The sequence below is a fragment of the Dasypus novemcinctus genome, chromosome 3, assembly GCF_030445035.2.
Source record: "Dasypus novemcinctus isolate mDasNov1 chromosome 3, mDasNov1.1.hap2, whole genome shotgun sequence".
Taxonomy (NCBI): Eukaryota; Metazoa; Chordata; class Mammalia; order Cingulata; family Dasypodidae; genus Dasypus; species Dasypus novemcinctus.
In genome coordinates this window covers 149,778,083-149,804,890 of record NC_080675.1, presented here as the reverse complement: position 1 = coordinate 149,804,890, position 26,808 = coordinate 149,778,083, and the positions used below count along the sequence as shown (strand labels likewise).

At 48.5% G+C, this 26,808-nt stretch overlaps 1 protein-coding gene, 1 long non-coding RNA gene and 1 pseudogene across 4 annotated transcripts; 1 reads left to right on the top strand and 2 right to left on the bottom strand.

Annotated features, from left to right (window-relative positions):
* Window positions 1-1,045: 1,045 nt before the first annotated feature.
* LOC139438045 (uncharacterized) lies at window positions 1,046-10,606 on the bottom strand. Its single transcript, XR_011647920.1, has 3 exons — window positions 10,364-10,606; window positions 8,108-8,149; window positions 1,046-1,931 (listed from the first exon to the last, which is right to left on the bottom strand). It is a non-coding gene; the product is annotated as an uncharacterized lncRNA (long non-coding RNA).
* On the bottom strand, window positions 4,551-6,537 carry LOC101431674 (serine/threonine-protein phosphatase 4 regulatory subunit 3B-like; annotated as a pseudogene).
* A 1,116-nt stretch (window positions 10,607-11,722) lies between the features above and the next one.
* On the top strand, window positions 11,723-22,395 carry CYP1A1 (cytochrome P450 family 1 subfamily A member 1). 3 transcript variants are annotated; one of them, XM_004476636.5, is made up of 8 exons: window positions 11,723-12,349; window positions 12,664-12,838; window positions 16,032-16,890; window positions 17,410-17,536; window positions 17,624-17,713; window positions 17,808-17,931; window positions 18,071-18,157; window positions 18,334-22,395. In XM_004476636.5, the coding sequence occupies exons 3-8, from the start codon at window positions 16,060-16,062 to the stop codon at window positions 18,617-18,619; spliced, it is 1,545 nt and encodes a 514-aa protein (XP_004476693.1). In that variant the 5' UTR covers window positions 11,723-12,349; window positions 12,664-12,838; window positions 16,032-16,059; the 3' UTR covers window positions 18,620-22,395. The 3 variants fall into 3 exon arrangements, with proteins under 3 accessions (XP_004476693.1, XP_012374297.1, XP_071070395.1); XM_012518843.4 differs by having other exon boundaries at window positions 11,741-12,349; window positions 16,035-16,890; XM_071214294.1 differs by lacking the exons at window positions 11,723-12,349; window positions 18,071-18,157 and having other exon boundaries at window positions 12,733-12,838; window positions 18,334-18,739.
* The last annotated feature ends 4,413 nt before the right edge of the window (window positions 22,396-26,808 follow it).

The window sequence follows — 26,808 nt, the reverse complement described above, 5'->3', positions numbered from 1 at the left end:
AATATTCCTTTGGGTTGGGTCTTACTATTCTCATTAAAATGGGATAATAGAGGCATGAAGAAGTTGTCTGGGAAGTGACTGTGGCTCAAGCATTGAGCTCCTGTTTACCATATGGAGGACTCGGGTTCAATCCCTGGGACCTCCTGGTAAAAAAAGAAGAAAAAAACAGGCACCCAGACCTGTGCAGAGCTTCACACAGCAAAGTGATGCACCAAGAAAGACAATGACACAACCAGATAGGAAAGAAAAAGGTAAGAAGTTGTGTGTCAGGAAGGAAATGTGGCTGAGCAGTTGGGCTTCCGCCTACCACATGGGAGGTCCTGGGTTTGGTTTCTGGTACCTCCTGGAGAAGGCGAGCGGTGTGGTGGGCAGATGCAACAAGATGATGCAACAAAAGAGACACAAAGACTCAACATAATGAGAGACACAACAAACCAGGGAGCTGAAGTGGCTCGGGTGATTGAGCACCTGTCTTCCACATGGGAGGTGCCAGGTTCTGTTCTAGTGCCTCCTGAAGAGAAGAAGAGCAAACACAGAAAGTACACAGTAAATGGACCCAGAGAGCAGACGGTGACTGAAAACAATGGGGATGGGGGTGGAGAAATGAATGAAATAGAGCTTAAAAAAAAAAAGAAGTTGTGTGATTGGTTCTAGGTCACTAGCAGTGTGTCAGAGCTGGGACTTGAACTCAGAAGGCTCGAGACCACTACACTGTGTACCTGCTTGACACATATCCCTGGATTTTGGGGAAACATGTGAACATAGAGACTGACTCGAGCTACTGATGGCGGGGCACAGAGCGCAGTCTGCATGGCTTGAGTCAGCATGTGAGTTTTCGAGGGCCAGCTGGACACTGCTGAAGGGAAATGGACTTAAGCTGCAGAGAGCTGCCTGCTGGGCAGGGGCACCGCAGCAGAGAGAGGTACGGGGTGTACCCTGGAGGGAGAGGTCAGCCAGAGAGCCCATCAGCTACATTAGGAACTGTGTAATGTGGAGGACACTGTTGGTCCTCACAGTTCCCCCATCAAAATCCGGCAGTGGGACCTTTACTACGCACAGGGGCATTCATAGCCGAAAGAGATGACAGTACCAGCCCAGTGAAAGGAGGTTGGCGCGGCTCCTACAGTTCCACCCCTACCCCTGCCCCGGAGGGAAGACCAGCAGGAGGGAGAGGCAGGGAAGAAAGGAGCAGAAGCAGAGCCGCTCGCCTTCCCTCTGGCAGCTCAGGTAGGCCAGGAGGACAGGGACGGTCATGAATAGGATGCGAGAAGCAAATTTTGTTTTAGATTGGACTAGGCTTTTTTTTCTTTTTAATATACTTTAAAAAGTTCTTTTAGAGAAGATACTTAAATTACATAAATGCTACATAAAAAATGTAAGGGATTTCCATATGCCCCACTCCCTACCCTTCCCACATTTTCCCACATTAACAACATCCTTCCTTAGTGTGGCACATTTGTTACAACTGACGAACACATATTGGAGGATTGCCACTAAGTGTGGATTGTAGTTTACAATATAGTTTAAATTCTCTCCTGCACAATTTTGTAAGTTATGACAAGATATATAATGGCCTGTATCTGTCATTGCAATGTCATTCAGGACAATTCCAATGCCCCCAAAATGCCCCCATGTTACAGCTATTTTTACCTCTCCCTCCACATCAATGATAAAATTTCTTCCATTGCTAGAATCACAATAAGTCTACAGTAGAATACCAGTAAGTCTTCTCTAGTCCATCATTCATTCCCGAGTCTGAGGAGTCTGGGATGGTGATGCCCACTCAACCTCTAATCGAGAGGGGGCTTAGATCCGATGGGGCAGATGGATGGGACTATCTTGCTTGCCGTTGTAGACTTTCTCTTCCTTGCAGTGGTCGTTAGCTCTCCTGGGTGAGTCCAAAGAACTGGACGGACTAAGCTTTTTAGTTCCTGAAAATAGGAAAGTTACGGGAGATTTTCACTAAGATATCAAGCAGCAGGCACCCGGAATTTGACAGAGCAAGAGTGTGTTTAAACTTTAAAGAATAACTTGAAGGAAAGCTGTTTCCTGCCTGGACCTCCAGGTCACTCAATGAAAAAAAGGTAAAGTTTGAGGTTAGGCTAGGTTTTATAGAAAAATGACATTTCTCTTTTCATTTCTAATGTTTCAAAAACTTTATTTTATTTTATTTTTTAAAGATTTATTTTGTGTTTTTCATTTCTCTCCCCTCCCCCCGCCCATTGCTGTTCTCTGTGTCCATTCACTGTGTGTTCTTCTGTGTCCACTTGCATTCTCAGTGGAATCAGGAATCTGTGTGTCTTTTTGTTGCATCGTCTTGCTGCGTCAGCTCTGTGTGTGTGCGGTGCCACTCCCCGTGGACTGTGCTTTTATCATGTGGGGTGGCTCAATGAGGGGCACACTCCTTGCATGTGGGACTCCCCTATGTGGGGGACACCACTGCATGGCAGGGCACTCCTTACACACGGCAGCGCCACACATGGGCCAGCTCACCACATGGGCCAGGAGGTCCTGGGTTTGAACCGTGGACCACCTATATGGTAGGCAGCTGTTCTATCAGTTAAGCCACATCTGCTTCCCTTAAAAAGCTTCATTAAGTTGTAAGATATGCACAGAAAGATTCATCTAGGTAATACAACTCATTGCATATTTTAAAAAAGATTTTTAAAATTTATCTATTCCTCCCCTCATTGTTTTTGCATTCACTGTCTGCTCTTTGTGTTTGTTTGTTGTGTGCTCTCTGTATCTCCTTGTCTTCTTTTTAGGAGGCACTGAGAACCGAACCTGGGACCTCCCATGTGGTAAGCGGAAGCTCAATCACTTGAGCCACATCCTTTTCCAATGCATTTTTTTTATTAAATCTTTTTTTAAAAACTTATTTATTCCCCACCCCCTTGCCACTCGTGCTCGCTGCCTGCTCTCTGTGTCCATTCGCTGCGTGTTCTTCTGTGCCTGCTTGTCTTCTCATATTCTCTCTAGGGAACCAGTGTCTTCTCATTGGGAACCGACCCTGAGTCCTTCTGATGTGGGAGAGAGGCACTCAATTGCTTGAGCCACCTCAGCTCCTGGTTTGTTGTCTCTCGTTGTCTTTCCCCTGTGTCTCTTCTTTGTTGTTGTGTCATCTTGTTGCACCAGCTCGCTGCACAGGCCAGCTTGCCTTTACCAGGAGGCCCTGGGAACCAAACCTGGGACCTCAATATGGTAGACGGGAGCCCAATCACTTGAACCACATCTGCTTCCCCCAGTGCATTTTTAACAGACTTAACAAACCCACGAAACTAGCCCCCAGATCAAGGAGCAACATTCCCAGCACCCTAGAAGCCTCTGGTGCTCTCTCCGCAGGGGTAACCAGGATCCCCGCTTCTAACAGCAGAGATTAGTTTTGTCTGTTTTTGTTCTTTATAGAATTGGGATAGTTATAGTTCATTCTCGTTGCCCTTCAGGGTTTTGTTATAGGAACAGAAAACAATTTGTTCATCCATTCACCCGCACCTAGATATTTGAATTGTTCTCCTTTTTGGGCTCTTATGAACATTGCTGCTGGGAATAGTCTCTGCACTCCCCCAACAGGGTCACGTTTAAATTTCTGAATTTTACAGTTCATCATTAATATACACAGGTGCACAAATGGGGTAAAACAATTCTAGTGGTATTTTTAAATTAAAAAAACAGGTTTTATGGAAAAACTCTACTTCATATCTACAAGACAGCCCACCTTCTCCATGCAATAGCCAAAATTGAAATTAATTATAAATTCTCCAGTTCAGAAGAAACTGCTTCACTTTAAGCTATTCTAGTAAAAAGGAACCGATTCACACACTACAAGGGTGATCTAAAGATAGTCGCTGGAATTACTATCTTCAGCTGTCCCCTTCCCCACTGTACATTAAATTGTAGGTTGGGGACATTTTTCTCACTTCAGCATGGTCTCAGATCATAGATGAGCAAGCAAACTAACACGAAAATATTTACAGTTAACTGGCTGCTCTAAAAATGCAACCTCAACAAATAGTCTGAATTTATTATTTTAAATCCATTTGCATACATGGAATGAGCTTTTGCACTTTGAAAAAGCAGCTTGCATATTGCATCCTTGTAAGTTTATGGAAAAGCTTTGTATACTGCTTTGTATGGTACAAAATAGCTTCTCGATATGAAATGCAGCTTGATACAGCACTGTTCTTCGTATGTTAGTTTTAATATAAACTACACTTTAAGATTTGTCTACTGCTCTGAAGAGAGAGCCAATTGTACTAACAAAGCAGAAAGTGACTTCAAAGTATCGTCCACAAAATTGTACTGGTGGGCTCTTGAAAGCGTTCCGTTCTATCCACAACCATGTTTCTTAAAATAAAATCCTTTTGGACACTATGGTGCTGATTCTTGGCATCACTATGGTACTGATTCTAAAAGTGAGGCTTTTACGGTTATTTTAACAGAACTGTCCTTTTGAATTCAGCTTGCTTATTTTCATCCCGACATACACTGAAAATTCCTCACATAGAAAACACAACATGTCCTGTAATGCAGGGTGTGCTGCTTCCAGGTATCTACAAAGCTGAATTTCGAAGTTCTGAAATGTCTGTTAAATTTTTTTCACCCTCTGTCAAGACCTTTGCTTCTCTGTGAAATCTGTTACTAGGCAACAACGAGGGTACACTGTTCAGTTTCTGATTTTGTCTTTCTCTCGCTCATGATTAGTCTTCGATCCTTTGAATGTCTGAAAGTATTCAATTGATTCAAGTGCCTTGCAAAAGTTTTCAACTATACGTGCAGTAAAAGACTTGATATCGTTTACTCTTATGAATTCAAACAGCTCAATACCAGCTGAATTCAACAGACTGTGCCAAGTTCTGTTATCCAGAAGAACATTTAGTAAGTGGCTCAAAAATGCTTCCCACGTGGTGTAATGATGATAAGATTCATCTTTAAGGCCAATAACCTGCCTCATAAAGCAAAGAGCACACAAGGCAAGAAAGTGTGCTTTGAATTCATTCAGTCCAAGGCGCTTCTTGGAAGTCCTTGTTCATAATGTAAGTTGTATGTTTTACGTGTGATGTTCCCCTCAAAACACGAGTAACTCCAAAATTAAGGCAAGCAGCTGTGCTGTTTGATAAGGATCCTTTTCGCAGTTGTGTTGGGAAGTATTGGCCAAAAGTGGTGCTATGGGGACTTGCATACGACGGTTGGAGGAGAAATTTAGAAATTTCCTTTTTTCAGTTTTCTTCGTTGTGGCCAGCAGGTCCTTGGATCAGAAGTCCCATTAAGTGAACAGCGCCTCCTAGCTCAGGATCATATCGCAGCTGGTTTGTTCAATTGCTGTGTTAATGAGAACGATATCCTCATTGCTCAGCAGGGCTTCCTGCTTTACCAATTCTCAGACCATGGATGGACTAAACTCTACCAGATGGGAAAATATACCTGTAGTAGCTATATGACTTGCAAATCACCCATGCCCATTACAATTCCAAGAGCAGGAAGATTTTCCAATTCTGGCAAAGTTTTGAAAAGTGCATCCTCGTTTTGAGATTTGACAGTATGCAGATAATTCCTTGGAAAATAAAAAGGAACCGATTCATGCTGTTTGTCATCTGCAGCCTCATCTCCCAACAAAACCTTCTCATTTTCCTGCAACATGCTTACTATCGTAACTTGACTAAAGAAAATAAGACATAGAAGTAGAAAGAAAGTTCTCTTTAAAAAAAGATGGTGTAGGCAAAATGATATCCTGAAAGTACCGTGCCCTGTAAGTCTGATGTATTTTTTGTCTTAGTTCAGAGACAGTTACTGGTATAACTCCCTTAAACTCTGCAGTTTGGGGTAAGAATTCTCTTATGTTTTCTTTGTGGAGCCAAAGTATCCCACCACATCCATGATACGCTGGTCAGAAAACATGACTGCAAACAGAGTTGTGTTTTTAGGAATAAGTTTCTGTTAATAATTTCATGCACATGGCGTCTGTGTTTTCCAGTCCTCACAAACTTGGAACAGCTGGTGCTTCTGTATGCATTTCTGCCGTGGCTAGAGCTGGAGGTGGCATTGCTAGGTCATGGGATAGGCCTTATGTTGAGCTTCTCTAGAGTCTCCCAAACAATTGTCCAGAGTAGTTGAAGCAGTTTGTACTCCCACCAGCTGTGTCTGAGGGTTCCAGCTGCTTCTCAGCCTCATCAACCCCGGGCACTTTCAGGCTTTTTCATTTTAGCCATTCTGCACGGTGTGTTGACTACTTCCCTTTTCAAAAGCCATCAATGTTCCCCCATAGATTTCAGGATCAAAAAACTCCCATGCTTAGCACCCTTAGGCTTCAGCCGCAGCTCCTGCTCACCTCTCAGGCTCTGCTATATGCCACGGCCCGACACCTGCCCCCACCCCACTGCCGCTGTCTTTCTCCATCTGCTGACTCCTTGGCTCGGACCCACCCTCCACCCTGTATTCCCTGGCTGCCTCCTGCTCAACATCTCACCGTTTTATACCCAGATCTGCTGTCAGCACCCTGGCTAGGCCTGGGCCCCTCCTCTGAGTGCCCACAGCCCCCATGCTGCTCTCCCTGACAGTACCCATCCCTCTGTTTCCCTGTGAGCTCCTCGAAGGTTGAGGCAATCTCTATTTTTCTACACGGCCCTAGTGTCTTCTAGAGCAGGGACTGACAGGCAGGAGCACTGAGAGAAAGGTGTGTGGAATAAATTAGTGTGCACAAGTCAGAGTTTGCAAAAACTCTGTTTTGGGCACTTCTTGCCTTGGTTTTATGGAAATTGCAAATAATAATCTTTATAGTTAAAATGTATCGAGTGCCCCCTACTATGCTCCACCGTCAGTGCGGCAGTGCGGCGTGCTTACCATGGCCCATTTGTTTTAGCATTTTACCAACCCTATGAGGTGCGTAGTATTCTTAGCCTCATTTTACACTTGATGAAATTATGGCCCAGAGATGTTCATTTTGCTCAGAGCAGGTCAGCGGGCATGTTGCAGGAGAGAGGGCAAAATTGGGAGGCTGTAGTGGGAGAAAACATGCTCAGAATTCACCATCCAGAGTGGGGGAGCATAGGGAGAGGCAGGGTGTGGCCAAGACCAAGGTGAGGGGACCGTGGCCTGTTGGAAGGAGCCAGGAGGCCAGAAATGGGAAGAGAGTGGGTACTTCTGGTGGTGACAGCCATGTGGTCAGCCGTGAGGGTTCTTCTAGATGCTGGCCCTGGACGAGGGCGAAGGTGGCACAAGGCAGGATGCCCAACCTGGGCCAGGCTGAGATAAGTTTCTCCTCCTTTTTCTTTTAGGAGGCACCAGGGATTGAACCCAGAACCTTGTACATGGGAAGCAGGTGCTCAGTCACTGAGCTACATCTGCTCACCGGTTTTTTCATGTTTGTTTTAGGAGGTACCCCAGATCGAACCTGGGGCCTCGTACGTGGGAAGCAGGCACTCAGCTACTTGAGCTACATCTGCTCCACTGAGACAAGCTTCTGGATGCAGGCCTGTGCCTGATTACCTGTCTCTTGGCAGCAAAACGACCAACGCCCACCTAGCAGATGTTCAGGAAAGGTTCTGGGACAGGGGTCACCTCAGCTGCCCATCTCAATCCTGGCACCGTCCCTACCAAGACCCAGAATCTCACACCAGACCTCTGTCATTTCAAATCTGTTTTATTTTCCTATTTGGGGGATTGACATATTTCCATTCATTCATTTAACAGACATTTATTTAGCACCCACTTGTGAACCAGGTGTTATTGATAAAGTATTAATCAAAGGATGCAAAAGCCCCTACTTTCCTGGAACTTACATTCTAGTTGGGGCATACAGACCATACATAACATAAATAAGTAAAATATATAGCGTGTTTGATGTTTGTAAGTGTTACGAATGAAAATTAAGTAGAGAGGGATAGACACTATGAAAATCCGGATTACAGCTTTAGTGGAGATGGCCAGGGAATGGTATTTTGAGAAATTAATCGTTGAGGAAGTACGCATTGAGGATTCTGGGAGAGAAGGGTTTTCAGGTAGATAAAACAGCAAGTGCAAAGGCCCTGAGGCAGAGTACCAACATCTTCTGTTTGCCCCTCCAGATCCACTCTCTGCCCTTCTCTATCCTTAGTCCTGGGGGCTGGCTTACCTTGGGCTGCATCAGTGGTTTCCCTTGCTCTCTGGCCTCCAGCTAGGTTCAGTCATAGGGCGGTACCAGGAAATCAAAGAACATGAATAGAAAAAATAGAAAAATAGAAATCTGTTGGTGTCTTTTCCCCCTGGCTCCCTCTCTTCAGGGTCTTTGCATGCTGGCTGCGTTGCTTTACCAAAGGCCACGTCTCGTCTCGATAGGCTCTCCGTAGCTACCTTCTGTGGGTTCTATTTTCTGCTCCACCTCTTCTGGCCCTGCTCTATTTTTTTTTTTTTTTGGCTCTACTCTTGATATCCTTGGGGAGCTGCATTTTCTTTCACTGATTTCCCTAAACCTTGCTCACACTGTAAACTGTTCCTGTATTATGCTCTCCAGTATAATGGACTCCGTTTGAGGGGGCCCTCTGTTTCCTGCAGGGACTGACTCTGACAGAGGCAGGGACATGTCTGGAGTGTCTTAGGAACTTCAAGAGGACATCTGTGCCTGGAGAGGACTGAACCAAGGCGGGGAGAGCAACAGGCGAGGAGGTAAGAGAGGTACTGGAGCCAGATCTGTGAGGCCTCACAGGCTATTGTAAAAATCGTTTTCCTCAGGAGCAGATGTAGCTCAAGTGGTTGAGCACCTGCTTCCCACGTATGAGGTCCTGGTCTGACCCCTGGTATGTCCTAAAAACAAACAAACAAACAAAACCAAGTCTCATGCGGGAGTGGATGTAGCTTAGTGGTTGAGCGCCTGCTTCCCGTGTACAAGGTCCTGGGTTCAGTCCCCGGCACCTCCTGAAAAAACCAAACCGGCAGAATTGTTGTCCCCTTAACTTCCTTATAAGCTTCTTTCTGAACTTCACCTTGTCTGTCCTGAACTTTGGGAAAGGCTGACATGTGTTCATCAGCTGGGAGCTGGACGGCTGAGCGCTGTGAGAAGCAGAGAGCAAACGAGGCACCAGGAAGTTGGCAATGCCACTGTCTCCCCAGGGCATCCCCTAGTCCAGGGAGCTGCAGTCGCCATGGTGGTGAGCTTGGCTCCCAGGCAGCTGAGAGTGCCAGGCGGAACATCAGCGAAGGGCACAGACTCGTCTGATGGACTCCGTCACGCTCCTGGGTTCATTCAGAGACACTCACCAACCAGTAACGCCCTGCCGTGACCGGGGGGCGTTCTGGAGAGAGAAGCAGCCTCCCCAAATGGTTCTTATGGGGGCATTTTTGTCACAGGGGCAGAGCAGTGGGAAGACACTGGAAAGGAGTAACTTCTTCGGCCTCTGCCTGATCCGCCCAGGGCTTGCTGGTGTCTGCTTTACCACTGAGCTCTAGTTGCTCAGAGCGCTCTGCTTGGGAAGCTTCCCCGCAGGCCCGTGTTTTGGTGATAACTCTTTCAGTTGCAAGTACCCCAAATCTAGCTCATACTAGAGAGCAGAAGAAGAGGAAGGGGAAAGGGAGGATGAAGAAAAAGAGGAGGAGGAAGAGGTGAAGAAGAAGGAAAAGGAGTGGGGAAAGGAGAAGAGGAACACGGTGGTGACACTGGCTCATAAATGAAGCTCTAAGGGTGACCTTGACTGGCATCAGGAATAACTGGGTGTAGGAGTTCAATGTCGCCAACTCTTTCCCTCCCTCCCTCCTCTCCTCTCCCAGCTCTGCTTTCTTCTGAGTGGGCATCATTTTAAAGTTGGCTCTCCTAAAAAAGTGGTCACTGGCAGCTCCAGATTTCTATTCTAACCAGCTTGGTCAACTCTTTTCCAGTGGTTTCTGGGCCTGGCCTGGGTCATGTGCCAGCCTGTAATGGAATCAGCTCCGCCAAACCTAAAGGCTGAGGATAAGGGGGGAAGGTATCCGAAAAAGAAAGTTGAAGTGGTATCGCCATAAGCAGCGAGAAGGGATGCTGGGCATGTAAAGCCCACTGAGGCCTACCTCACAGTTGACCATGTAATTTATCGTCCAAGCCCGGACACTTTGGAAAGTGAAAGTTAGGATAACAGTCTCAAACCAAGAGTGTCCTGGGAAAGTATCGCCCCTCTAAGTATGGCACCTAAGAGCCAGGGGGCCAGGGGCTGCCCCATCCATCTGAGCCCCGGATCTTAACAAACCAGATTTCTTTGGTTCTCTGGGCACAGGCAGGAGAAACGTGGAGTGTCTCAGGGCTCAGATATCAGGTAATGTAGGGTGGCTGGGTGGGTGAGCACACATTGAGAGCAAGTCCCAGTTCTCCACATCCACCCAAACTCCACTCTTCCCAAACTGCCTCACCCCCACTTCCCACTACCGTGCTTTCGTTGAGGTTGCATCCCCCATCTCCACACCAGGAAGGCCCGTCTTAGGCGTCTCATGGTCCATGACTCTTCAGTTCTCCGCTCTCCCTGATGGTCCCTTTTAACCTCCCGGCTCCTGGAGCCTAGGCCTCTCCCAGTGCTTGGAGCATCTCCAGACTCAGCAGGTTCCTGCCTCCACCCTGTGAGGTGGCAGCTGGTTGTGGGTCTGGCTTCCCCAACCCCTGCCCCAGAGCCCTCAGCAGTGCTGGGGGAAAGCTCTGGGCTGGGGGACTCTGCTAGACCAAGCCCCTCAGCCCCTCCACCCTCCAGCCCAGAGCCCTGGCCCTCCCCACTGGCCCCCTGCCCCTGGTATCGATGGCTGGGGAATCCTAGCCAAAGAGCTTCTCACGCAAAGGCATGCAAACTTTGACCCAGGATTGGGTGTTCAGCTCCAGGTCAAGGTCCTCTCCCCTCCTGCCTGGCTCCCTCCTTCTGCCCAGCACTGGGTGAGGGCCCCCTTCCCTGCACTGGGTGCTGTTAGCTGGGCAGGGCTTGGGGGAAGGGACGTGCAGCACCTCACACAGCCCCAGGATACTCGACTCTTGTCCGGGGCTATGGGGAGATGGGCCCTGCCCCAGGGACTGAGTCTGCCCACGTTTCATCCTCTGGGACAGTAAATCACACGCAGAGAGCCCTGGCCTGGGAGCAGAAGCCTTCCCAGCCACCCTATCTCCCACTATAACCCACCCCCAGTTATTCCTTCTCCTTCCCTACCGCACTTTTCACTTTCTGACACACTCTGCCTGTTGCTGTCTTACCCCTCCCCTCCCCCCACCCAAGTAAGCTCCTTCAGCGTAAGCCCTGGTCAGTTCTGTCCCCTTCCATATCTATCACTGTCTGGCACATGGTAGGCTCCTGGCAAATAGTTGGCAGGGGCGTGGGAAGTGAGGGGGCCAGCGAGACTCTGTTCTGGCCCAGCCAGCGGATGGATGGCAGTGCCACTGGCTGGGATGCGAGCACAGCCGGCTGGGCACCCTCGTGCTCGTGCGGGACGGCTGAGCTAGACCCGCAAATTCGGCTTTTACTCCCAGGGCCTGACACAGGGAGGGTGGAGGACAACAGGCCGCCAGCCAGGCGGTGTGTCGGCTGGCGCTGGGGCTCTGTGTCCTGCCACAGGCGCCGACCCAAAACGAGGAAACACGCAGGTGCCGGCTTGGCTCGCGGAGGGGCCGTTCCTCCCGTAAACCTGGGTCCCCCGCTCCACCCCAGTCCTCGTCCAATCGCGCGCTCGCCAGGCCCCGCGACTCCTCTCCCTCCACTCCGCCCTCAAGCCCCGGCAGAGAGTGGCCCCTCCACCCCCACCCCTGTCGCGTGACAATGCTGGGACCCGCGCTGGGCCGGGGAGCTGGGTGCCTGGGCGGCTGCGCGGGCCTCCAGGCCCTTCTCACGCAACTGCTGGGCACCGCGCCCCCGTCAGGTGGGGCGGGGATGGGCCGCGTGACCTCTGCACTCCCGACAGATGTACCGGACGGACCCACGCACGCGAGGCTGGGGAGGGATCTGTGCCCTGCGGTGCCTCCCCCACCCCACCCCAGGCCCTGCGACCCCTGCCCTGTCTCGTCCGAGGACTTCACTCCAAGCCTCTCCTTGGCTGCCTGCAGCTGGTCGCGCAGCCCCATCGCCGCCCAATTGCCCTGCCCAGCCAAAGCCGTAGCCACCCCTGCGCCCAGTGGGAACCTCGAGGGCCGGTGGGTCTCGGGTGGAGGTGTCCCTGCGTTGCAGCATGCCTAAGGTGGCCCTAGAGGTGGCGCCGAGCCGCTAGTAAGTGCTCAGCGAGACTGCCATTCCGCCATCCATTCCAGCTCCAAGGTCTAGGAGCGCGAACTCCTGCTAGGCGCCGAGGCTCCAGGGTCCAGGCCAGCCCTTTGGCGCCTCCTGCCTTCCGGCCCGGGTGACCCTGAGGCAGGGGTCGCTGCGCTTCTCACGCGAGCCGGGACTCAGTAAGCGGAGGGGGGGATCTTCACCCGCCAGCCCCGCCCCTGCCTGCCAGTCCCCCAAGGGCCTGTAGTGTGTGGGGTGTGTAGTGTGTGTGTGTGGGGGGGGGGGTGTCCTTGCACGCCCAGTGTCCCGGTGGGTCCAAAAAGGAGGGAGAGAGGTTTCCAATGCCCAGGGCTGGGGCCCCCATACCCTCTCTCCCGGCTGTTCCGGGACTTCTCTCCCACCCACACCTTGGTTCTTGTCTGTCCCCCTCCCCCTCCCTTCCCTCCCTCCCATCTTCGACCCGACCCGCTCAGACTGCCTCTCCTCCCTGCAGTCGGTTCCCACGGTCCAGGGAAGGAGGCGTGGCCATGTATTCGAGCCTCCTATAAAGGTGGTGGTGCCTTCATCCTCAAGGTGACAGTCCGTTGGAGGCTTCCGAGCTCTGCCTTGGGGTTCTTGGCTCCAGACCGCTCTTCCTGTCTCAGCTCAGCACCTCCTCACAGCCAAGGGTGAGTGCTGGGGGCTTCTGGCATGCTCCTTTCCTCCTAAGAAAAAAAAATTATGATGCCTCCTTGTCTCTTGAGATAGCCACTGGTCCAGCACCTCTGGAAAAGGATGCTGCTATACTTCCAGACCAGGCAGTGCAGCCCCCCACTGGGGAAACTGAGGCTTTGCCCAAGGACTTGCCCAAGGTCTCACGGCTAGTACCAGACCTCTAGATGGCCTCTCTCAGGGCTCTGGGACCCAGTCTCCAGCTCCACCACCACTGATTCCCTGGCTGCCTTGGGGCTCCCACATCAGGGTGTCAGGGGAGGCTGGGTGAGGACCCAGCTGAGGGAACCTAGGAGCACGTGCAGCCCTTTCCTCAGGTTGTGTGATAAGAGGGTGGGGGGCTTCTCCCTGGGTGGTCAGGGTGAAGAGAGCAGGCTGGATTCTTACCAGCTCTACCTGCCTTATCTAAGAGCCCTGGCTGGCCCTCCCCTCCCAAGGGGTGGCTTGTCAGAGCTGAGATGTCCTGGTCTCAACAAGAGAGGCAGAGCTGAGCAGGAGCATATCCCAGTGACTGTCTTTTCTGTCCTCTGCTGTGGCAAGTCGTGTGAGAGAGTCTTGGTGCAGGGAACTAGAATAGAAATGTGACTGCAAGAACTCGCTGTCTCATCTCCGTTGGCCTCCTACTATCTTACTAAGACTGGAGGCCCTTGTATAGAAGGGGACATCATGCCACACCAAGGCCTGGCAGTGCCCCTGATTCGCTTTGGGAGTCAGTGCTTCAGTGTGTTTTAAGATCCAGCTCCTCCAGGAAGATTTTCCAGACTATGAGGATGACCATAGTAGTTGTGGGTGGAACCAAGCAACCTCCACATGGTTCTTGGGTGTTCTTTGTGGGAGGAAGCCTCACCAGTCAGACCATCAGCTTCCCCAGAGTGGATCTGCATTTTCTCCTCCCTGGGGTCCATCTGGGCACCCTGAATGGGGAGATCTCATCCTACTTCCCCTCTAGGTGATATAACTGGAGGCTGGAAAGGTAAAATGACAGTCCAAGGCTATGCCATGGAGTTTGGAATGCTGGGCCTCTTAATCTTAAGGCCAGGAAGCCAGGCAGGTGCCCTGATCAGAGCCCAGTGTCTTGGAGAGAGCAGTCCATGAATTTGCACACCTCTCTACAGATTGCCTGAAACCAGGGGTTCTTAATCTTTTTTGTTCCACAGACTCCTTTGTCAGTCCGGTGAAAACTACAGACCCCTTACTAAGTTCACACTATACTGTGTATTACTTAATAAATTTATCACCCCAGCACCAACACATCCCCACAAGAATAATATTTTTTTGAATTTCAATTCAAGCAAGGCAGACCCCTTGTTAAGAACCCCTGCCCTAGACCAAGCCTAGAGAAAGTATTGTCTCAGCTTCTGTTGAGTTTTGATACATTCCTGATTTCCTTAAATCCAGTCTGGAGTTTTCTGTAGTCCTGGCCTGGTTGGAGCCTTTCATTTATTTTCTGCTCTCTCACGACTAGCAAGTGGGAGAGGCCCTGACCATTCATTCACTCAGAATTGAGCGCAACCAAAACCCTGGTCTGGATTTCTATAATCAGGAGCCTCAATTTAGCTGGTCTCCAGATGCTTGTAAGCTGTGGGTCAGTTGAACTTGAGAGCTGGGGCTGAGAGCAGTGTGCCTGCATCAGTGACTCTCCCTGTCCCCTTTCCCAGGGTAGGCAGGATTCCCTGGAACTAGGGATTAAGCAGTAGAGAATGGAGGGTTCTGGAAAAGTTCTTCCACTGATGTGACCACTCTTCAAAGGAAGGCAGCTATGACAGGAATTGGGAACTTCCCAAGGAACATTCTCTACAAGGTCTGCGCCCTAGTCCTGGCTCTGCCACTGACTGCTGGGTGACTTTAGACAAATCAGTGCCCCCCTCTGAAGGTCAGTTTCCCCAAATGTGAAATGAGGCTCATGGAGTGAATGATTCCTAATTCCCCTGATAGCGTTTGCCTAAGTGTGGTGGGTAGTACTTTACGGGATTTTTGGTGATACATGTTGGCTATGTGTTTATGATGTATGAGGGGGAAAAAATCAAACCTGTTATTTCACACATATGATTACTTAGAATGATATCAAGTAGGTGGATTTACAGTTGATTTTTTAAAAATGTGAAGTAAACAATAGTATGGGTGCTACATGGAAATCCCAGAATGACATCTGGGAAACGCTGATTTAGATTGGTGCAGCAGGTAAGGGAGGATGTTCTGGAATTCAGTAATTTAGATCCAACACTGCCTGGCTGGGTGACTGTATTAGTCAACCAAAAGGGTGCTGGTGCAAAGTACCAGAAATCTGTTGGCTTTTATAACGGGTATTTATTAGGGGTAGAAGATTATAGTTATAAGGCCCTACAGAGTCCAATTCAAGGTACCGTAAGAGGTACTTTCTCACCCAAAGTCATTTGCCACGTTTTGAAGCAAGATGGCCGGCGATGTCTGCGAGGGCTCAGCTTTCCTCCATCCTCTACAGGCTCCGTGGTCCCAGCTTCTTCTGATCCCAGCTGTGGGCTGGCATAAGGCTCCTCACTCTCCCCAGAGGCTCATTTCTTTCTGGGCTCAGCTGCAAATTGTCAGGTTCACCTCTCTTCCGGGACCCCTGCCCTGTCTAATGAGCTGTCTCTCTTCCTCTGTGTTCTTCTGCTCTCTCTGCCTATTTCCATGTAAGCGTCTGTTTTATTAGCCCACCAAGGGGGCTGGGACTCAATGCTATGTTGTACCCTAATGACATGGTTGAATCAAAGCCTTAATCTTAACATAATTAAATCAGATGTCTCAGCTGAGTCTAATACAATCAAAGGGTTATCACGCCCAGAGGAATAGACCAGTTTACAAACAATCTTTTTGGAATTCATAAATAATATCAAACTGCTACAGTGAGTGACCTTGGGCAAGTTACTCACCACCTCTGAGCCTCCCTGCAGCCTACGGCATAGGCTTGTGGCCAGAACTGAATGATGCAGTGGCTAAGAAACCTCTGGCACACAGTGGGAGCTCAACAAACATCTTTTCCACACCTCCTCTTCCCCTTCACTCCCATTGGGCAGTTGTGGGTGGGAAGGTTTCCCCTTTCCTCTCCCAGCTTGCTGACACTTTAGGATATTGCCTCCTCCCATCCCCCAATCTGATGTCTGGCTCTTTACCTCCTGCTCTGCCTTTCAGCAGCCACCCCAAGAGCCCTACGCTGATCATGCTTTCTGTGTTTGGAATCCCCATCTCGACCACGGAGCTCCTCTTGGCCTCCACCACCTTCTGCCTGGTGTTCTGGGTGGTCAGAGCCTTGCAGCTGCGGGTCCCCAAGGGCCTGAAGAGTCCACCGGGGCCGTGGGGCTGGCCCCTGATCGGTCACGTGCTGACCCTGGGGAAGAACCCGCACCTGGCCCTGACACGGCTGAGCCAGCGGTACGGGGACGTGCTGCAGATCCGCATCGGCTGCACGCCCGTGCTGGTGCTGAGCGGCCTGGACACCGTCCGGCAGGCCCTGGTGCGCCAAGGGGATGACTTCAAGGGTCGGCCTGACCTCTACAGCTTCAGTCTTATTGCAGACGGCCAGAGCATGAGCTTCAGCCCTGACTCGGGGCCAGTGTGGGCCGCTCGCCGGCGCCTGGCCCAGAATGCCTTGAAGAGCTTCTCCGTAGCCTTGGACCCGGCTTCCTCATCCTCCTGCTACCTGGAGGAGCATGTGGACAAGGAGGCTGAGTACCTCCTTGGCAAGTTCCAGGAGCTGATGGCGGGGGCCGGGTGCTTCGATCCCTACCGCTATGTGGTGGTGTCAGTGGCCAATGTCATCTGTGCCATGTGCTTTGGCCAGCGCTATGACCATGACCACCAAGAGCTGCTTAGCATGATCAACTTGAGTAATGAGTTTGGGGAGATGGCTGCCTCCGGAAACCCAATCGACTTCATCCCCATCCTGCAGTACTTGCCCAACTCCGCCCTGAAAGCCTTCAAGGATCTGAACGAGAGGTTCTCCACCTTCCTGCAGAAGATGGTCAAGGAGCACTACAAGACATTTGAGAAGGTACAGACGGGTGGGTGGGGGCAGGTGGGTCTGGGGCCAAGAGGCCAAGATAATGGAGCAGCCTGGGGTTTGGCATGCTGTCAGGGAGCCTCGCCCTGGAATTCTGAAGCCAGTAGTGGAGTGGACTCCATCCTTGGCAGGGCATAGGGCCCTTTCTTGGCATAGGAAGCCCTTGCATCCTTCCATTGGACAGCAATATTCACTGAATAGGCACTCCATGCAGGACCCCGGGCCAGGCTTTTGGGGACCAGGAAGAGTGAAAGACTGTGTCTCCTGTTCTCATATAGAGAAAAGAGTAAAGCACACGTCAAGTTGATAATGATACCAGACTATGTGTGCCAGGTGCCCCTTGAGTCAGGGCTGCCTGTGTGCCGAGGGGCAGAGAGCAGTTGGGGGATGGCAGCCCCAGTGGTGGGCTGCCTCATGAATAAAGGTGCTAGGGATGGTGAGGGAGCAGGCCTGGAGGAGGGGTAGGTCTGGGATGGGGCTCTTGCTCACCAATGGGCCTTCCCCTTCCAGGGCCACATCCGGGACATCACAGACAGTCTGATTGAGCATTGTCAGGATAAGAGGCTGGACGAGAATGCCAATATCCAGCTGTCAGACAAGAATATTGTCAATGTCGTTTTAGACCTCTTTGGAGCCGGTATGAGCTACCCTATTTTGCCCTTCCTATGCCCAACTGCCCTAACTCGCCAACTGCCTAACTTCTCCTCTGCTCCACCCTGCCCAGGGTTTGAAACGGTCACAACTGCCATCTCCTGGAGCCTCATGTACCTGGTGACGAGACCCGGGGTGCAGAGAAAGATCCAGGAGGAGCTGGGTAGGTAGTGGGCCTCTTCAAAGGGGTCCAGGCAGGGGGCCCCACCAAGGTCTGCACAGCTCCTGAACCCGGCCTGGTCCTTTGCATTCTGCAGACACAGTGATTGGCAGGGCACGGCGGCCCCGGCTCTCCGACAGACCCCAGCTGCCCTATCTGGAGGCCTTCATCCTGGAGACTTTCCGACACTCATCCTTCCTCCCCTTCACCATCCCCCACAGGTAAGGCCCACAGATCCACTGCTGTCTATTACTGTGCCTTACTTAGTCCAGGTGCCTGACTCAGGGCTATTGGGAGTGACATGGGAGGCAAGGGAATACCCCATGGCCCTGAGCCTGACCGAGCTTCCTTCCTCCCCAGCACTACAAGAGACACAAGTCTGTGTGGCTTTTATATTCCAAAGGGCTGTTGTGTCTTTGTGAACCAGTGGCAAATCAACCATGACCAGTAAGTTGAGAGGAGCACAGGAGACTCCTGGGCTGGCTGGGCCCACCCTCTCCCAGGCTTCAGACCCTCTCCCCACTGCCACTTGCCTGTCCTCTACCCTTTGGGGCTGGGGCGCTACCCACTTGATGCTTCTTAGCCCCCAAGCTGCCATTTCAGCTGCCTCACTCTGGTTCTAGGACGCTGTGGGATGACCCTTCTGAGTTCCGGCCCGAACGATTTCTCACCCCCAATGGCACCATCAACAAAGCACTGAGTGAGAAAGTGATTCTTTTTGGCATGGGCAAGCGGAAGTGTATCGGTGAGACCATTGCCCGTTGGGAGGTCTTTCTCTTCCTGGGCATTATGCTGCAGCGGGTGGAATTCAGCGTGTTGCCTGGCGTGAAAGTAGACATGACCCCCATCTACGGGCTGACCATAAAGCATGCCCGCTGCGAACACTTCCAGGCACGGCTGCGCTTTTAGGGGTCTCAGCCCTCTGAGGCCTAGACTCTGCCTTTCTGGCCTGTCTGGCTAGGCTGAGCTTCATCCTGAAACCCCTGGATATTGGTCTGGCTGATGTTTTGCTGTCTGGGCTACGAGCAAGCCTAAGGGATCATGCCTGCATCTCTGCTGGACTTCCCGTCTGTGTACTGACCACAGACAGTGGCACAGCCCAGGCCACATGGGAACTGTCAGGCCTTTGGAAGGTGTGCTTCAGCTAGGAGGCCTGGGAAGGCTCAAAGGTCCTGAGGCTTCTGAGAACTTCTGAAGAGCTCTTTGGAATCCCTTGGAGCCAGCGGCTGGCTGGCTCTCTTGCAGAACGACTGGTTTAGAGCAGAGCATGCCAGGACACTTCCAATCTCTCTGATGATTGGGAGCTGTCTAGAGTGAAGGGATGGGAAGCAGATGTGGCTCAGGCAATTGAGTTCCCGCCCATCACATGAGAGGTCCTGGGTTCACTTCCTAGTGCCTCCTGAAAAGAAAACAGACAGACAGTGAGTGCAAACAATGAGGCAGAGGGGAGAAATAAATAAATAAAGTTCTTTAAAATAAAAAGAATGAAGGGATGGTTAACAGGACAAATATGAAACTGTTAGCTCATGACCTATAACTAATGTATAACACTAACACAGGGTGTTAATGATTGGATGGGTTGGGGGAAAAATATACCAAATGTAAGATATGGGCTATAGTTAATATAGTAATATTTTGACGATGTTATTTCAGAGTTTGTAACAAATGTTTCACAACAAGGCAAGGTGTTGGTGGTGAGGTGATGCATGGGAGCCTTGTATGATGTTACGCACGTTTATTTTGTAAGTTCACAACTTTTACTATACATTTATTGTTTATGTATGTTCATGTAAGAAGGACATAATTCAATAAAATTTTATTAAAAAAAAAAGTGAAGGGAAGAGGCAGCCCAGGATACTGGCAGCAAGGTGGTCTCCTTGCTGGAGCAGAGCTGAACCATCTGATCACGTGCACCTGGGACAGTGCCTGGGTCTCGCCTCCTTTGGCCCTCCCTGCTGGCAGAAACAGGGCTGCCTCCTGGCCTTGAAAGCTTCCGCTCCTGACTGGGAAGTGCCAGGGACTTGTGTTTAAGAGGAGCACAGAGGAGTTTGTGTGTCCAGGCACCAGGACCTGGGCCAGGGTGAGGGGGTCGTAGTCTCGTCACCTTCTCCTGGTCTCCCTTCTCTATGCCCTGCAGTAAAATGCATCCAAGGACCTTGTTATTCTAGCCTGCACTATACTTGCCTATTTGCATTTATCACATGTAAGAGCTTAAGAACCATTTATTTAATGCAACCTAGAAAGTTCTAACTCGAGTATCCAGAAATATGTGGAAAACACCTACCTGAACTAAGTAGAGATATTATCCAGAAGACCTGCAGGTGTGGAGTTTTTGAATCTTGAATGATGCCATCGCTCATCTAAATGCCCACCCTGAGCCCAGTCTTGTGCCAGGTTTCACTGTGGGGAGTGGGGAGGAAGAGGAGGGGGAGGCGGCACTGAGGAGGTGAAGCGGATGTTCTCAGGCAGCTCACAGTCTGCTTGGGGGACAAGACTCATTTCACTGCCTCGTTCCCTCCTTAACATATCACACAGTGATGGAGAATAGCCTCTGGACCAGGTAATGGGGGTATAACAAGTGACTAAAACATGGTTCCTGCTTCCAAGAGCCTCCCAGACTGGTTAGGGTAACTGACACATAAGCACATCAGAGCAATTCACTGTGACCAGGGCTCTGCCAGAGAGATGTCCACCAGGTCTGGGAGGTATACAGGACACAAGGCCCAGAGCCATTGCTGGGGTGGAGGCTTGTGCTGGGGAAAGTTACCATGACTTGGGCATATCTGATCTGAACCGTCCTTGAAGGATGAAGGACAGACATTTGGGTCTCACAGCATTAGATGCTGAAGTGCAAATGGGTAGGTTCTAGTCACAGTTTGCAGGAAGAAAGGGGTCTCTTGGCTCAGGAGTTGTATTTTGTTCCTTACTATTCATGCTCACATCAGGTCCTGCAGCCTAAGACAGGTCACAGATAGAGAAGAATGCCTTTGACAGTTAGGCTCCCATACCAGACTGTAGCCCAGATTTTGATGCTGAAAGCTGCTGTCCATCTGGAATGGCAGAATGTTGGTGCCAAGTAGGGACAGAGGCTGGACCAAGTAACCAGGAGCTGTTCTGATCGAGAGTGACACTTCTTGGGAAGTGATTGCTAGCCTAGCTTTCTTCCCAAAGCATTGAGCAGTGGCCAGCAGTTGGCCCTTCATGCAGTGTGCTTTCCAGCAGGGATAGGTAGCTCCCACATGCCAAGGCTTTCAAGTCACTGCAAGAAACAATCTGAAGTCAGCTGGAGCAACCCTCTCATGCAGGAGGATGAGGAAATTGGTGCCCAGTCATTCTTGTCCTTATTTATTTTTCCCTTAAAAATCATTCTCCTATATACAGAAAATCCTGAAGAATCTACAAGAAAACTCCTAGAACTAATAAAAGAATTCAGTAAAGTGGCAGGGTACAAGATCAACATACAAAAATCGGTGGTATTTCCATATGGCAGCAATGAATAACCCAGAAAGGAAATCAAGAAAATAATTCCATTTAGAATAGCAACTAAAAGAATAAATTTAAGGATGTAAAGGACTACAAATTGCTCATGGATTGGAAGACTTATTATCATTAAGATGACAATACTACCCAAAGTGATTTACAGATTCAATACAATCCCAATAAAAATTCCAACAGCCTTCTTTGCAAAAATGGAAAAGCTAATCATCAAATTCATATGGAAGGACAAGTGTCCTGAATAGGCAAAACAACTTGAAAAAGAAGAACAAAGTTGGAGGACTCATACTTCTTGATTTCAAAACTTACTACAAATCCACAGTAATCCAAGCAATGTGGTACTGGTATAGAATAGATATATAGACCAATGAAATAGAATTGAGAATTCAGAAATAAACCCACAAATCAATGACCAATTGATTCCCCCCCCCCTTGTTTTTACTGTGTCCATTCACTGTGTGATCTTCTGTTTTATTTCTCTTTTTGTCTTCTCTTCTTGTTTTCTCCTCTAAGATTCACCAGGATTTGATCCTAGGGACCTCCAATGTGAAGAGAGGTTCCCTGTGACCTGTGCCACCTCAGTTCCTGGTTTCTGTTGTGTCTTGCCTTGACTCTCCCCGTGTCTCTCTTTTGGTTGGGTCATCATCTTTCTGCATGGCTTGCCATCCCGCATAGGCCTGGCTCGCCGTGTGGGCACACTTTTACAAGGAGACCCTGGGGATTGAACCTGGGTCCCCCCATATGGTAGATGGAAGCCCAATCAGGGAAGAGGATTTGGCTCAACTGATAGAGCATCCACCTACCATATGGGAGGTCCAGGGTTCAAATCCAGGGCCTCCTGACCCGTGTGGTGAGCTGGCCCATGCCCAGTGCTGATGTGTGCAAGGAGTGCCATGCCACACAGGGGTGTTCCCTGTGCAGAGGAGCCCCCCACACACAGAGAGCTGATGCAGCAATATGATGCAACAAAAAGAGACACAGATTCCTGGTGCTGCTGACAAGAATACAAGCAGACATAGAAGGACACACAGTGAATGGACACAGAGAGCAGACAACTGGGGGTGGGGAAGAGGAGAAAAAGAGAGAGAGAGAGAATAAATCTAAAAAAAAAGAAATTAGGAAGATAGATAGATAGATAGATAGATAGATAGATAGATAGATAGATAGATAGATAGATAGATAGATAGAATGATATAGCAAATGTGGCAAAATGTTAAAGATTGGTAAATCTGGGTATCTGGGTAGGAGGTATATTGGAATTCTCTGTATTGTTTTATGTTATTTTTTGCAATTTTCCTGTAAGTTTGAAATTGTTTCAAAATAAACCTGTTTTAAAAAAACTTGTATTATATGTTACAATATGGATGAACCTTGAAAACATCATGGTAAGTGAAAGAAGACAGACACAAAAGACCACATATTGAATTCTTCCATTTATATGAAATGTTCAGAATAGGCAGATGCATAGAAACGTACAGTAAATTAATGGTTGCCATAGGCTGGGGAGAGGCGGCAATGAGAAGTGACAGCTTAATGGGTGTTGGGTTTTCTTTTGGAAATGATGAAAATGTTTTGAAGTAGAGCAAGGTGGTGGTTGTACAACATTGAAAATGTATTAAATGCCACTGAATAATTCACTTTAAGATGATCCTTTAATGTTATGTGGATTTCACCTCCAAAAAATTGCTTAGGGTTAAAAAAGGAAAAAACAGAACATGAGTATTTCTCAGCACTGTCCTTGATGTTGATCTGATTTCAGTGAACATGATTTCCCGGTAATAAGCCCTTGATGCTCACTAGCAGAAGCATTGTAATGGCCATGAGGATGCTCCTGGCAGACCTCCAGCTACAGGGAGCTTAATTGACTAATGGCTCCCCTGCTGTTCTGAAATCATTGCAAAATTTGTGCAGAGGTCATGGTACCCGTAGGCTGCTCTCAGCTAACCACTTAGCTAGCAGGTATACAAAAGCAGGCTCATTCCTGGGAAACACAGGACTCCTTTGATGGCCGACGTTGGCTGGAGAACTACCCACCAGCTCTGCTAAAACTTCCTTAGATCACAGGGTAGTCTAGCATGTGTCTGCACGACCTTCCCTCCTTCTCTCTGTCTCTTGAGGTCAGGCTTGCAATCTCATCTGATGATTCAACCCGACTTTCCCCGATTCCCTCCCTATTTTCTCTGAAAAGCGTTTCACTCAGTTCTATCTTGTGGTCTACTTCTTGGAAGACCAGGACTAACACAGCAGCTTTATAGGTTTACTGAACTCATCCTATCTAGTTCCAAAGCTCATGTTCTCTTCTCTACACTGAAGCACCTCTGTGTCCATTTCCCTTGTTTTTGTTTTGTTTCGTTTTTAAGCAGTTTTACCTTGGGTTTGAAGGGAAGTTTATTAAGAAGCAGAGACCCAGGATGGGTAAATTGGACAGAGAACTGGAAGTGCTGGGCTATCTGGGTGACATGCTCGCACCTCCTTACACTTTACAGATGCAAGAGCTGGAGCATCTCCTCCATCTAGTGCCTCTTATTACCTCTGGCCCCACAGTGAGTTTAATCGTGCTCGTTTCCTGAGATGGCATGTTTATTCACAAGCAGACAGTACGCTCCTTGAGGGCAGGACCAGAGCTGTCCTTTGTGTGACAATGAGCACAACATAGGTTCCAAATATCTTCAGAGAGAACCCATAAAATCACATTTCAGCAAAACTCTATTTGATTCTTTCCATTTCTTATGCCTTCCAACCTGCCTCGCTCCTTGCTCTCCAACCCTTCTGTACAGTCTTCTAGTGCCTTAGTTCACAAAGCAGCAGGAAGAGGCACCTGGTGGTCCAAATAGTTTAGGGGAGATATTGACACATTTCTGGAGAATCAGGACATTACCAGCAAGGTTTTAGGGGTGGGTTGGGTAAATGAACAAGATTTACAGAAGCAAATGATCAGACATCCCTGCAGCTGATTTTATTTTTGCCAATCAGTGATTCCTTCTTTATATTTACTTTGTCACTTGATCCTGCAGGGAAACAGGTTCTTTTTCAAAGTAAGATTTAAGATGCAAAAGAGACAAGAAAATTATTGTGGCAAAGTCCAGGAAAGTGGGAAGCAATGAAACAAAGAACACAAGTAGGGTTTGCCTTGTACATACATCTAATTATTTCTTTAGGATAAAATTCTAGGAATGAACAGAAAAGCAGGTATAAAACAATAAATACATAACTTTATAATTATTCATCTATCATCTAGCTACATATAAAAGGTTATTCATTATCTCTGGGGAACTGAGATTTAGCTGAATTTTAATTTTTTTTTTTCTTTTTGCTCATTGGTATGTTCTAAATATTCTGCAATAAATTTTAATAGCTCCTGACATCCAGAAATGATATAACATTCACAGCTAGACCTCAATATTATTATGAGCAGACCTGATACAGCTAGGCCATTTTGTTGTCCTGTTGGAAATAATCTCACAACATCAACCTCAGACAAGTTTACTCCGAGACCATGATAAAATGAAACAAAATAAGGGCACTCGTAATTTTGCACAGACAAAAAATAAGGTCACCACGAAATACCGAGTCATAGAACTGCCTCCCCTTTCTATAAGAATCCAACCTAGAGCTTAGACCCTCCCTCAAAGCACCCAACCAAAGCCCAAGTCTTATAGTAGGTTCTTTCTAACACCCTCTTACTGAGACATCCCTTGTTTCCCTTGGTGTGTGTTCTCCCTTGTTGCAATGAATAATAAACTCAGCTTGCTTAACTCCAGATGTGTCCCCAGTGGTCTCTGAATGAAGGTCACTGATAGAATTGAAGGTTCCATTGAGATTCAACTGAGACCCTTGCTGCTCTAGGCCGAGACCTCAACTCAGCAACAGTGAGTGCATCTGTGGTGGTTTAAAGCTGTATGTACCCCAGAAAAACATCCTTAAACCTAATCTATTCCTGCAGGTGTGAAACCATTGTATGGCTTTTTTTTTTTCTCTCCCCTTCCCTCCCCCCCACCCCCAGTTGTCTGCTCTCTGTGTCCACTCGCTGTGTGTTCTTCTGTGTCTGCTTGCATTCTTGTCAGTGGCACCGGAAATCTGTGTCTCTTTTTGTTGTGTCATCTTGCTGTGTCAGCTCTCCACGTGTGCAGCGCCACTCCTGGACAGGCTGCACTTTCTTTTGCCCTGGGCAGCTCTCCTTACAGGGCTTACTCCTTGTGCATGGGGCTCCCCTACGTGGGGGACACCCCTGCGTGGCAGGGAACTCCTTGAGTGCATCAGCACTGCACATGGGCCAGCTCATCACACGGGCCAGGAAGCCCTGGGTGTGAACCCGGGACTTCCCATGTGGTAGGCACATGCTCTATCTGTTGAGCCAAGTCCACTTCCCTCCTTTTCATTTTTATATTACACTTCTCTTTTTCCCCTTTCTTGAAAACTTGAAAGATAAACTGATTGAAAATTCATTGAGTTGTTATATGCATACTTTAGGAACATCTAGTTCAAATAAATAGTCAAAATTGTCTAAAAAAACAGAGGTTATCAAATTTTGTTTCTTTTTTGAAACTTTTATAGCTGGCAGATAATTTCTTCGTTTAAAATTTATTTTTAATTGAAATATAATTTACATACTGTAACAGTCACTCTTTTAAAATGTACAATTTAGTGGTTTTTAGTATATTCACAATGCTGTGCAACCATTCCCACTAACCCCAGAACATTTTCATCACCCCAAAAGAAACCCTGTACCATTAGCAGTCACTCTCCAGTCCCTGGCAATCAATAATCTATTTTCTGTCTCTGGGGACTTGCCTATTCTGGGTATTTCATATAAGTGGAGTCACAATATGTAGTCTTTTGTGACTGGCTACTTTCACTAAGCACTATGTTTTTAAGGTTCATCCATCTTGTAGCATGATCAGTACTTCATTTCTTTTAATTTTTTTTAAAGATTTATTTTTATTTATTTCTCTTCCCCCCCACCCCCACTTGTCTGTTCTCTGTGTCCATTCGCTGTGTGTTCTTTGTCCACTTCTATCCTTATCAGTGGCACTGGGAATCTGTGTCTCTTTTTGTTGCATCATCTTGCTGTGTCAGCTTTCCGTGTGTGCGGTGCCATTCCTGGGCAGGCTGCACTTTCTTTTGCACTGGGCGGCTCTCCTTACCAGGCGCACTCCTTACGCGTGGGGCTTCCCTATGCAGTGACATCCCTGCGTGGCACGGCACTCCTTGAGCACATCAGCACTGCGCGTGGGCCAGTTCCACAAGGGTCAAGGAGGCCCACGGTTTGAACTGCGGACCTCCCATATGGTAGGCAGACACCCTATCCATTGGGCCAAGTCTGCTTTCCTTTTTTTTTTTAAAGATTTATTTTTATTTATTTCTTCATTTCTTTTTATGGCTGAGTAATACTCCATGGTATGAATATACCACATTTTATTTATCCATTCATCAGGAGATGGACATTTGGGTGTTTCCACTTTTTTGTCTATTATAAGTAACGCTTCTATAAATATTCATGTTCAACTTTCTTTGTCAACATTTTTTTTCAATGTTCTCAGGTTTGTACAGTTGATATAAGGAATTGCTGGGTCACATAGTTACTCTATGTTTCACCTTTTAAT

Bases quoted from the DNA above. Each gene is read 5' to 3' on its own strand.
- CYP1A1 (XM_004476636.5), top strand. From the start codon at position 16,060: ATGCTTTCTGTGTTTGGAATCCCCATCTCGACCACGGAGCTCCTCTTG. The intron at 16,891-17,409 runs GTACAGACGGGT...TTCCCCTTCCAG, and splicing joins ACTACAAGACATTTGAGAAG to GGCCACATCCGGGACATCAC. The intron at 17,714-17,807 runs GTAGGTAGTGGG...TGCATTCTGCAG, and splicing joins AAAGATCCAGGAGGAGCTGG to ACACAGTGATTGGCAGGGCA.